The following is a 13,246-nucleotide window of genomic DNA, read 5'->3' as shown; positions in this document are numbered from 1 at the left end:
GGTGCAATAGTGCTTCACTTACATCCATTGTCGTTTCTGAGCTTGGATAAAAAAGGAGGGTTGTGATACGTTAGAGATAACCAGCACAAAACTCCGTCACATCTTACAATTAATATATATTACTATGAATATCACAGAAAATTAATATAAATGTAGGCATGGAAACCACAAATTGAGATGATTTTATAAATTGAAATTTTGAAACAGATTCCATCAATGCCCTAATATTATCAACGAAAAAGATGGCAAAACTCATCTTCCAACAATAAGAAAATCCACTTCCACTAAATAAAACTTCAACTATCCCTGTTAACCCTATATCCAAATCTACAACTAAAGCTTTTGGTACTTGAGAACCTCTTGTGGATTCAACTCAAAAGTTTTGCAAATTTCAGTTATCGCAGATTTGTTCAGGCCATCATCACAACGTGCTCGATGAATAAGTTCTTCCAATTCCTTTGATGGCCGCATGACCTAAACAGAAACAAAGAAAAATCTCAGTGAACAGAAGAAAGTATACTAATGGTATTCTCCACCTTAATTTCACTTATCCCATTAGAACTAAACAAAACTATTGAACCTAATACTCCTAAACTTTACTTTAGCATAACCTATTAACCCTGAAGTAAACTAGGTTGAACTAATTACACCTTGAAATAACAAGATAAGAAAACAACTCTATAATGGCCATGCTAGTGTTTGATTTGCTGGTTCAGCTAGCGAATTGCGATTCAATTTGTTCGACTCAAAGTGCAATTCGGTAGGGTGTTAAAACACCAAGATTCGCGATCTGGAGGTTTAGAAGGGCTTAAAGCAAGGAAGTACCCCTATTCTTACTAACTGAAGTTACATGTCCATTTTGCATATCATTAGCGTGGAATGTGTTAATGAGAATTATAAGAACTATAGAGAAGGGGTTGCAAGCTTTGAATAACAAGCCCGGTACACTTCTATTTGTGGCATTTTTTAAAGATACTCATTGAAGGTGAAACACACGCCTTTAATGATGTTTGTTATAATAGAAGTGTCATTCATGGCTTTGGAGGGGTAATATAGGGATTAGAAACTTGTAATTAGTAATTGGAGGAAAAAATAGAGGACAATAGTATTAATAGAAGAGGGAGAGTAAAAGAAACGTTTTAGACATTTTCAAAAAAGGTTTTGGATGAGTTCTTGACTTATTTATTGAAGAACACAAGCCTCACGGAAGCTTGTCCGACACTCCGACTATCACATAGTATTGTAATTTTTCTATCTAGGTTACGATTTACTTAACAAATTATGCAAATTACACACATTCCTCTACAAATCTTGCTATAAATTGCTACATATTCTTCCTAATAATCATTAAAATCATACATGGCTATCTTGGTTCATAACACATTTCAAAAAAAAAAGTTCATAACAAATGGTATAAGAGACATTTGATTCTCGGTGAACGAAGATACGCTGAATGTCATGAAATGCAGAGTTCGGATTTTGATGAAGTTTTCGAGTTTCAGAGCAAAAAATTTCAAGATTGGATGACTCTTGAAGTTCATGTTGTGAAACTGCCATAAGCAAGACATTTAATATAATCGATGTAATATTCGTGTTGGAGTGAAGTAGAGACTAGAGTGAGTTTGTAGGAGAAAAAGTTTAAACAAATGGAAGATTGTGTTTGTTGTTGTAAAATGATAATTACAAGATCCCTTTATATAGGGGTTGGAAGTGACCTACTAATAATGGAGACCTTTGAAGACTCACAACCTTTGGCATTTCACATATATATAATAACTCAACTCTTCATGTTCTTTAATAAATCTAGACTTATACATATACTTAAGAGTCTACAATCACACTAAAGGTCTCTAAACCATACTAGAAGTCTCATTAACTAACACTCCTCCTTAAGACTTTTGGACTACATTCCAAGTAAACCTCTGAGGCTGCTCAAATCTGCCCTTTGAAAGCGCTTTGGTGAAAATGTCATCATCTTTATCAATCTCAACTAGCTTGACTTCACAGTTATTCTAAGCTGTCTGACAAAATGATATTTGATTTTAATATGCTTTGTCTTGCGCTGAAAGATAGGTTTCTTAGAAATTCCTATTGCAAAATCACAATCACAATGCATAATAGTAGCTCCTCCTTGAGCTTCACTCGTATTTAACATTATCTTCCTCAGCCATATTGGTTGTTTTTTAGCTTCATAGTCTCCTAATGTATTATGCTTCTGCTATAGATTGGGCTACCGTTTCTTACTTACTCCATTTCTTAGTGTAAAAGTGTAGCCTGAGATGATCTTCATATCATCAAGAGACACTTCAATCACTATCTGTGAAACCAACTTCTCTCTACTCTTAAACTAGTAGTCATGGTCTGAAGCTGAATACCATAGCCTAATGTTCTCTTCACATATCTTAAAAGACTCTTTGCTACTCCTATGTGAAGTTGGGTAGGATTTTCGTACAAATCTTAATAAGAAACTTGTTGCAAACACAATATACGACCTTGTTGTACGAAGATAAAGTAATTTACATCCCCATCATTCTTTCTTTACAAATTTAAACCTTAAACTCACCAAGGGATTCCGCCCAAATCCACTTCACTTGATTACAAAACGAGTTTTGAGAAGATTTGTAATGCATTTATTGCTTATATAAGAACACTAGAACCATAAGTGTTGAGTAGTGAGACGTTATTAGCAGGCTACGTAATGTGTGAACTTCAAACTCAATGATTTTATATAATTTCGAAATATGTATAAACCAAATTAAGCTCCTTACCCAAGATGGTTTGGTCACCTCTAGACTTTCACTATGGAAGCTATCATGGTCTTCATTTTCTTTCCTTCTATCACACGGAACATTTGAACCATCAGAAACAAGTTGGAGAAGCTTTTCACTACCCTGTAAGAATTCCATCAACATAAATGGAAATGCAATTTCAGTCGAATGGACGTGAGAATATTCATGAATCATGGCCATAAATAAATCAAAATAAGAACTGGGCCAGAAAGCAACATTGGCTAGATAAACCTTTTTTTCTCTTTTAATTTGGCATTTGATCAATCAACAAAAACCAGAAAAAACCTTGAACCTTGGCTCTCTTCAATTATATTCGCAAGGTACACAAAGGTTTTACATTTTATTTAATACATATTGACAAATCAAAAGAAAATTAAACGGAAATACCCGCCACCCACCATTCAAGGCACCATCTCTTCTCCCTGATGTTTATATGCCACTAATCATCGTGTCTACCCTTGCTTTCAAACAATTTCATTTCATTACTTAATATAAAAAAGATTCAAGAGATGTAGAATTATTTTCATTATTTCTTATTAATAAGACTGAAATGGCGCAAAAAAAATAAATTAAATGTAGGTTGATATTTCTAATCGATGGCACCATTGACGATGTATTCTTATTGCTAGAGGTTTGTAAGATAAAGGGGGAATATGGAAGTATGGAACTTGCGAACCTAGTGGTGGTTTGTAAGAGATACCGAGACAAAGGGAACTTGTGGGCCTGTGGCAATCTCAGACACAAATTACATTAGGTGGAAGTTGTTTCCATTCTGTGGGATTGCGTTTGATATTCAATAAAAGTGGGTTTTGTACTACTTGGGTACCCAAAATTGGGTAGATTGCTATTAAGTGGTTGTTTTTACAAGATGAAAGGAGTAATGTTCAAGAGGATGACTTCCTCTATTCAGTGGCTGATATTATTGTGTTTGATGTGCTAACATAGGGGACTTATTTCCTACATGTTGGATGATAATTTAGAGCGAAATATGGATTCAGTTAAAAAATAGTTGGATTGGTGTCTTCGGGTTGGGAAACCAATTGTCAGGACTAAGGGGTAGTTCTCACTTATGAGGGCATTTTTTGAGGTGAAGAGAATTGTTTCATAGTGGGGGAGAGCTGTTTAGAAGGAAAAGGTGGTTAATGAGGTAGAGGGATATTTCAGGCTGGAACTCAGTGGGGTTTTAAGTCTTAAGTTGATTAAGGGTGGTGGCCCTAGTGAATAGACTTTGTAGCTAGGAAGCAAAAAAAAAAAACACACACAAAAAAAAAAAAACACAATAATCTATAGAAAAACTTAAGCAATCGTGAGTGATCTAATCATTTCAAATTAATCATCCTATATAATAAGGCTTCTAGGAAAATACTGATATGGTTCTAACCACAAAAAGAACAAAACAGCAACAACGGATACATAATTTGAAATGTGTCCACAGCAGCCCATAAAAACATGTAACCTAATTGGATCTTACTTAAATGGAAATGTCAGCACAAACCTGCCAGGCACGCCAATGGGAATATGAACGATATAGTAGCCAAAAAAATGGGATGTTGGGAAGCGGTAGAACCTAATAATCAAGAAAGAAATCGCATCACCATTGACAGATATCACAGCAATAAAGCACTAAGGAAACCTGTTTCATGTATAGATCATTACCATAAAAACCGTAGACACTGGAAGCAATGAAGCAGAGCCATACAAATAGTTTTTGTGAATGATTGCTCCGCTGCGGAAAAATATAAAAATCTCGTCAATAAATGCCTTACTTCTCACAAGAAACACAGGTGAATAGACTAGCTAAGATAAACAAATGTGCAAGTCTAGACATATTGTGAAAGCTGTGCAACTCTAGACATATTGTGAAAGCTAAAAACATTTCACGTATGAACATACACAAACAGGCAAAAAAGATGATCACCACATCCAATTCTTTGCCTTCTGCGCGTCCACTAAGAACAAAATGCACCAAAAAAGCAGGAAAAAATGTTTGCAATAGTATGAACATAAACAAAGATTGCTTCAAAAGAACAGCCGATGATCATTTGTTTCAGTATTATAGAGCTGAACTACAATCCCAATAACACTAGAGGCACTCTACGAAAAAGACATTAAATTCCAAATTTCCAATTGCAAGTAATAATCTTAAAACAACATGACGTCCTAAAACTACTTAGATATACCAAAAACTCACACGATCCACTATATAATTACCAAATGATCAGAAAAAAGGTCATTCAGTACCTCATAGCAAGGTGCCTTACTCTCCGTCGTACAAGTCTAGCATTCAAACTGCATCATCAAACACAAACCATACGAAACAAATTAGAGGATGTTATACTAATCATTTCTGAAACATTTTGAAAGTCAACTACTATTACTTCATCAAGAAATACAAATATGAATATACAAATTACAGATCGGATTAGAGAGCAATTAAAAAGATGCAGACATTTGCAATCTCATTTTGCCACTAATTCATGCAGTTGATATACAAACATGACTTTATCAGAAAATATCTTTCTATGTTACAAAGACTCCTTATTTTAGTTCAAGAACCCATGTCGGATTCTCGACACTCCAAAAATGATATGCCTCTCGGACACTTCATTTAGAACCAACAACCTCCAACTTTTTCTCAAAACCGTCGAAAATCGCCACTGGACTTGTATCCAAATCAGACACAAGTACCAAGTCCGAGTCATATTTTATTCCATTACCTGCATTTCATTAAATGTTTCCCACCTAGGTGTGGTTTGTTAAAGTCCGATTAATATAGGTATCTTTCTTATTGTTTACTTTTGAAGTCATAACCCATACATTTTGGGCTGACCAGCCAAGCAGCACGACGTGTACAGTGGTAATTGTGCGAGAAGTAAAAAAGAGTATACTTTTGTGACGTATGGAGACTGATATACAAATACTGAAACCCTGTGAGATCTAATTATTTAAATGTTCAGTTCAGGTATTTCTGGTTTCCAAAAAATATCAATGTTTGTTGAGGACTTGGGGCAGTAAATGAGCGAAAGACAACATCTCATATAGTGAAATTCCTAATTAACACAGCTCAGCAAACAATGTCATTTCTTATTTGAAGAACATACATTGCAAATGGTATGCCAAAACCTACACTTCCATATCACGCCAACATTATGAATGGCCAAAAGCCCAAGGAGCAACAACAATACCAGTGTCTTAATCTCAACAATACGCGGTAGGCAAAAGCCAAAAGTGTCAAAAAAAGAGAGTGAAGGAACCTTGTTGGATATGTAATTTCAACTCCAGAGACATCCTTTGATATAGATTTCAAGAAGATCTCGGATGGTTTAACTCGAGCAAGCAGCCACAACCCCACACTGCACAAGCATTCTCTTGGATTAAGCAAAATGATTGATGTAGTCCAGAAAATTGCAATAGGAAATAAGAAAATTTACATCTAAGAGTACCCATAAATCTTATTTTTGAAAGACCCTTGTGGCGCCTTCTCTAGACCCATCCAAGTGTTATTCATCTAGTTACAAGAAAGAACTAAAGTAAATTAATAGATAAATTCAACAAACAGAATAAGAAGTTATACATATCCACAAATAAAATCTGCACTCATATGCTCCAATCAGAAAAAACAAAAATAGGGACACTAGAAATTAGAATACTCCAAAAAGTTGATAATATCAAAGGGACAAATATACCAAACTGTTGGCTATACATCTAGACAGGAATATAATAACCTATCATATCTACCAAAGTAAGCTTATTTCTCATACAAAAACCCATCAATTCTACTTCACAACATCTCAATAAGAATACAATCGCCTATCCAAATGTTCTAGGCTAGTGTCTTCCTTATTTAACCTGGTATTCACCAGAAGAACATACATTTGACCCATTTGTTACATAATCCTTAAAGTATAACAGATACTAGCTCATCTGTTTACAACAAACGCTAATGCAGAAATCGGACCAATATATTTAAAGGATACATCATATAATGAAAAGTGATCCATATTGCTACTTGCCTACACTTCAACATAACCAATTTATAACTGCAAATCGCAATCAAATATCAATTAAGTAGTAGCTTATCATGGAGGAAATCACCATTTTGGTGATAAAAAAATCACATTCCAATTATAGAAAAGGCCACCGAATGAGCCAACAAAGAGAAATAGAAAAACAACAAACCTTCACTTAATCTCCTACAACGAGGCCGACATAATCAACCACTTCAAAATGGGAAACAAGCTTGAAACAAAATATTTCAAAGACAGAAACGTGGACGAAGAAAGAAATAGAGAGAAAGAAACCTTATTGGAGACAAAGTCGATAAGAAGTTCGGCATTAGCAGAAGAAATAGGTTGAGAAGTAGAGGAGAGAGATTTCCAAAGATCTGTTACTGTGGATGGAGTTGCCGACGACGAAGATTGTGTTGAACCGGGGATGAATGGATCAATTGACCTACTAAAGCACCAATTTCTACCCTTTACTGGAAAAACAACCAATCTAGCTGTCGTCATTTGTTTAATTGCAAAATAATTGGTGTGGTGGGAGATTCAATTGAGAAGCATAAACTCTAGAAAGGGGGAAATTGTAAACCCTAGGAAAAAACAGTTGTTACAGAGGATGTAGATGAATCAGAAGAGAAAGATGGCATAGAGAACCAAAGATGAGAAAACAGCGGGATTTGAAGTTGACGTGGCACGTCTGTTGAGGTTTTGATCGCTCAAGGGTGTTTCTTCTGTGGTATATACTACTTTCTTTTAGCTTTTAGTTGATTAGATTAGCCATTTTTTTTTGAAGTACTTGGTAAAAATAAGTCTATTTAGTGTGGAGGAGGATATGAAGAAAATGTATTAAAAATAAAAATACTAACAAGTAAACAAGAGAAAGGGTTTTGATAGGTGTTAGAGTGATTGCTTGTTTAGTATAAATGGAAAGGAAAACACTAATACTCTAATTTTTTATTTTTTTTAGAGTTATCCTCGTGAGAGACCAACTCTCAGTGAAACGACTTCAAAACAAGAAGCTCGTATAAATAATAATTACTTTGTATTAATTGGATTATTCAACCCATATATGAAGAACATCTCAAGATAAGACGGTCTCGTATAAGAATTTGTGATTTTTTTGGGTCAGTCTATTAATGTCCACCTCATAATGAGACAGTCTCTTGTGAGTTTTTGCGTTCTTAACTACTAATTTAGATGAAATTTACACCGAAAAAGATCAAAGAGCAATAATGAGAGGGTAAAGTAATTCCTGTAGGGGTAACAAATATTTCATACTCATACCAAACCACAAAACATCAAAAAATTACAAACCAAACCTTGCTCAAGTATTACACCTTATTTATTTTGTTCTAAACTATTTTCACTTCTTGTACCAAATACCCTTTTATTAGCTTTATCATTAATAAGAGTAAAATAACGTATATTCAACCCTCTCAAACCCCATCTTAGATGAAAACCACTTTATGACATTAGGTTGATAAAAAAAAACCAAACCCTTCGGTCGGTGTATAAACTTAAGAGTTTAAACTTAACAACTAAAAAGAGCAAAAACAAAAATTCAAGCCCCTTGGCACTTTAAAATAGATGATGTCTTTAGTTATGTTCTTGATTAGTTTCAGAAAAGAATATAGAACAAATACAATCAATGAATAAGGGGAAATGAAGACACTTCTTTATCATACACAACTTACATCATACTCCATCAAAATCCAGTAAAAATCAACATCATAACCCTACTATGTGCTAAATACTTCTAGCTTGAATTCACTCATTCTCTGCTATAAAATTTGGAACCTCACCCTGGCAGATGTACTCGTCACAAACCGACAATGTTCCCCAACCCTTTCTTAGCCGCAAGATATCTTCTGTGAATGTAGATCCCGCCGATCCGATGAACACGCTCGACATTGCACATATTGTTTTATCTAGCATGGCTTCCACCTGCATAGATCATGTTCCATCATGTAAAGCTTGTAAAAGTTGATGACTGATTCGATCTCTCAATCTGTGATCTCTTAGCCATGATAGAAGTAACAAAGTGGATCCCACAAATATAAAACAATCAGATCAGAAAAAACATAAATAAATGAGCTCACCTGAGAATCACCCTCAAGACCATGTCGATACAGCAAAGCATCCCATTTTTCAGCTGAATTTCGGGCAGGCCGCTGAACAAGCGGTACAGGCTTTCCATCATTAAGAACTAATGCCTGGAGCAATCCCGTTTCACTATCTGCTGCATCAGTGGAGAGATATATGACTGGTGTATTCGCTCTTGCGACCACCCGCTCAATGCACTTTGCAGCTTGAGGAATTGAAAAAAAGCAACTTGGATTCTTAGCATTGCTGAAATCCAAGCGAACCCAACGTTAGGAGGCTTTTGATGCCAAAAACTGCTTAAATTTTACAAAAAGCTGAATCGAAGCATATACTTCAACAATTAAAAAAGGATAACTAGAAAAAAGATCATCATGTTGCAAAAGTCGATCAAATGACATTGAAGGTTAGATAAATAAGTACAGCACATGAACAAGTAGAAATACTAGTTCCTATGTCCATTCCAAATTGACTTTTATATGACCCTTCCATTGAGTCATGGTGATCTCTTCCCACACCCATTAAATTCATTAATCAATTCAAACAACTTCATAACAAAAATTGCTATTATTGAACTTGATGATATCTCATAACATCCAATTTATTATCTAGTTCTAAATGTTGAGTAACAGATTTTCAAGGTTATTACTTTAACGCCATGTTTGGTTAATAATATTAAAATGGTAGTAATCGGAATGAGTTTAATGTTAATTTTAATAAGATATGTCATTCCCATTGTGATGAAAGTCTCATCCTCAAAACATGTTTTTTGTCCACCATTTTTTTAATACCGCAATCCCAAATGGTAATGGAGGGGAATGAATTTAGTGAAGGAAAAGAACGAGTAGAACAAACATAACCATAAACCTTTTCAAGTAATTTTTCTAGCGAAACTAGCCTATATTTTCATCATCATTCCCACCATTTAATATCAACAACCAAACAGAATCTTAGTTTAATGACACCAATTTCTCTCAAAACCAGTCTTGAAAGTTCCCAGTTCCCACTGATGTCAAAGCAGATGAAAAATCCAAGGAGTTCTTGAACAACATCAGACATGCCATGTACTGTAACGAAAAGTTTTCTCTTGTCAAGACAAAAAAACCCCAAGGAGATCTATCAGTAGTCTGCAATCACCATTCGGAGATAGAAAAAATACCAAAGAGTAGAAGAAACCTATTGCACAAGTCCAAATTCAAAACCAATGTTGCGTTGAAGGCTTGAACTTCATGTTCTATTACTTCCCAAAAGGTTACGGGAACTGATTTGCTACTTATGTTTTGTTGAGCTGACCCTGTGACCAATAAAGTACGGTACCAAATCTCATTTCAAGTTCTATAATGTGATCTTATTTCCTTATTTATATTCTTCGGAAAGGGACGAGGTAGAAATTTTATACTGATACAAATCCAACTAGAATACAGAAAATTTTATCCAAGGTGCAATCACTAATTGGCGCATAAAATCCTGCAAACAACTAAAACAAGCTCTACCATTTACATATTGATGAAAGCAAAATTTTAGAGAAAGGATATCAAAAAAAACCATACCAGAACTTCAACCAGCCATGCCTGCGAAAATGAAGTGCCACAAAGTCCTTCCCCAAAAACGTTTGGATAAAACGTTGGGCCGTGATCAATATAAGTCGACTAGGTTCAATCAAAGTTTTGCACTGATGCGCAATCGGACCTCCAGGCTGCATCACCCATTCGTTCTCCACATCCGCAAAGAACACATCTCCAATTGCGATAACCCCTTCATCAGAAGAAAACTTAGCTTTAACATCCTCAATTGTTCTCTTCTTGGGTTTCTTCACATCTTCCTCCCATGGCGATTCGAGCTTAGGCACAGATAAACCTAAAGATTTCAACTTCTTAACATGATCTTCATCAACATAACACTTTTGAGGATTCGAGAAGTAGCAAATGAACTTGTCAACATGCAAGTCTTTCTTCTTTACCTCCATGAAGTCTTCAAAGGTAACAACAACCTTCCTCCCAATACACTTGTTTATATGCTCGATATCCAACACCCGACTAAATTCATAATCTACTTTATGACTAGGAATAACCAAAACACGACCCAAAACCGCAGCAAAAAATATGTGTTTCTCCAAGCAAACCAAATGGTTCGACATTTGACCCGATAAACAGATAGCAAGCAAGTACTTATCTGGGCTCGGATTCCACTCAATGGTTTTTCTTTCAGCCAATTTCTGATCAACTTTCCCACAAATACTAATACCTCCGTCAACTAAATCATCATTTCCAACACCCAATTCTGAACTATTCCCATTTTTATGAGTAGATAATAATACCTTCTGAATTTCCTTATTCAACATGATTCCATCAAAAATTCTAGATTTCAAATCCTCAAAAACAGACTTTTCAACAGGCATTTCACTCAAATTCAAGTACCCAGAAGTGTTATTATTGTCATGATTTCTAATCGATGTAGTGTTCAATGAAGTTCCCAATGTACGATTCAACAATGAAATTAGAGCTAATTGTTGTTCTTTCAAAAGATACAAAGCCTTTAATTCTGCTTCCCTCATTTGATCAGAAGGTGATTTAAGCAATTTAATATCCCAAACACTTGAATTATTATGAAAACCTAATGAAAAATAAAGAAAAACAACTATCAAAGGAATAAAGATCACTAAAAGATACCTTTTCTTATTCATTTTGAATCGATGTCGTAGCGACGATACAAAACCAGTATTATCAATGTGAAATGGAGAAATAGATTGGGAATTTGAGGTGGGTTTTTGGGAATCATTTTGATGAATCAAATTCTGGCGGTCTTCTTCTTCATCATCTGAAGAAGTGCCCTCTCTTCCCACTTGTTTCATCATTTTCTTCACCCAAAATCAACGAAATTTGATATAGTTAGACATACCCAGATGAGGAATCAACTTCAAAAATTGAAGAATGTAAATTGAAATTAGGGAAAGACAAAAAGGCGGGTATTTTGTATGATTGTTTATTCGGGTGGGTAGTTGTTATCAAAAGTTGGGAGTTAGTGTAATGGAGAAAGAGGCGAGATCTGGTGACTGGTAGAAGTAATTATGAGATTGGAGGAGGGAGAATGATGAAAATGGTGGTTAAGCTTGGTTTGCTTCGAGTGAGGAAGAATAAAGCATCATGTGAAAAATCGTCGGTGGAAGAGAGTAATTCAAGAGTGGCTATGAAATACTTCCTCTATTCCGTTATACTACCTCCTATTCAGCTGAATTGTCCCATTTTTTTTAGCACTATTCACTTATCACTCTTAATTTGTATTTTACTCTTAATCTATAAGTTAAAACATAGTCATATGGGATCTTGTTTGATTCGTCTCAATACAAGGATTATTAATATCAACTTTTTATAATTTTTAATTAAGCATAATTTGAGATATTAAGAGTTAAAATGTTGCCTCGGCAAGTGTGAAAAGTCAAATGGGACAGTTCAGCTGAATAGGAGGGAGTATAATTTACATTGGACTTTGTAATCCCATTAAATATGTTATTTTAGTTATTTCAATATTAAACTATATATATTTAATAATTATAAAAAGTTTATGTAGTTAGGTGATTTAAACAAGATTTTATTTGACTAAAATTTTTTAACATTAGCCATAATATATAAAATAATCTTAAACGATAAATAGTGTCAACAATCGTAATATAGCAAGTTTTTTAATAGGATGTACTTCTATATGAATTCTGGGAGTGTGACCTTTGTGGGAACTGTGACTCTTCGCGTCTTTTTATTGACGGTAAATGAAGGAAGGTAGAGTTTAATTTGAGACGGGACATAAAAGATAAAAAATAATTGTATAATAGTACAACCTTAATTATTGAATTTACCCTAAATGAGGTTTTTATTTATCTAAAGTAAGGAGATTAATTATTGAATTTAGAAAGAAGGGCATAAATATTTCCCCTTTATCCCACTAAGGTTATTATTTACCCAAAATGAGGAGATAAATTTTTTCTTTTCCATTTTTTACAATTATTTCTTACTTTTGATTTTTTTTTTCCCACTTTTCTGATTAATTTCAGCTTTTCAAAGGCTTGGGAGTATACCCATTTTATGTGTATACCAATATATAAGTAGGGTATTGGAAATGCTTGAGTATATTCATTTGGTAACCTAATGGCGGACCTAGGATTCAAAACATGGGGCTGCTAGGTTGCTACTGTGAAATTTTTTTTTCACGTTTTCAGGTTAATATCAGCTTTTCAAAGGGTTGGGAGTATACCCATTTTATGTGTATACCAATATATAAGTAGGGTATTGACAATGCTTGAGTATACTCATTTGGTTACCTAATGGCGGACCTAAGATTCGAAACATGGGCTTGCTAGGCTGC

General features: G+C 34.6%; 2 protein-coding genes across 2 annotated transcripts; both read right to left on the bottom strand.

Annotated features, from left to right (window-relative positions):
• Positions 1-122: 122 nt before the first annotated feature.
• LOC130813821 (uncharacterized) lies at positions 123-7,704 on the bottom strand. The gene is made up of 8 exons (XM_057679712.1): positions 7,091-7,704; positions 6,233-6,297; positions 6,044-6,142; positions 5,031-5,078; positions 4,446-4,515; positions 4,285-4,356; positions 2,769-2,891; positions 123-474 (listed from the first exon to the last, which is right to left on the bottom strand). The coding sequence occupies exons 1-8, from the start codon at positions 7,298-7,300 to the stop codon at positions 334-336; spliced, it is 828 nt and encodes a 275-aa protein (XP_057535695.1). The 5' UTR covers positions 7,301-7,704; the 3' UTR covers positions 123-333.
• A 641-nt stretch (positions 7,705-8,345) lies between these two features.
• On the bottom strand, positions 8,346-12,065 carry LOC130813820 (O-fucosyltransferase 36-like). Its single transcript, XM_057679711.1, has 3 exons — positions 10,441-12,065; positions 8,890-9,139; positions 8,346-8,734 (listed from the first exon to the last, which is right to left on the bottom strand). Exons 1-3 carry the CDS (start codon positions 11,742-11,744, stop codon positions 8,558-8,560), a joined length of 1,731 nt encoding a protein of 576 aa, XP_057535694.1. The 5' UTR covers positions 11,745-12,065; the 3' UTR covers positions 8,346-8,557.
• Positions 12,066-13,246: the final 1,181 nt, after the last annotated feature.

The sequence above is a fragment of the Amaranthus tricolor genome, chromosome 5, assembly GCF_026212465.1.
Source record: "Amaranthus tricolor cultivar Red isolate AtriRed21 chromosome 5, ASM2621246v1, whole genome shotgun sequence".
Lineage (NCBI taxonomy): Eukaryota > Viridiplantae > Streptophyta > Magnoliopsida > Caryophyllales > Amaranthaceae > Amaranthus > Amaranthus tricolor.
The sequence above is the reverse complement of the archived record's forward strand: the minus strand, read 5'-3'. Positions and strand labels throughout refer to the sequence as shown.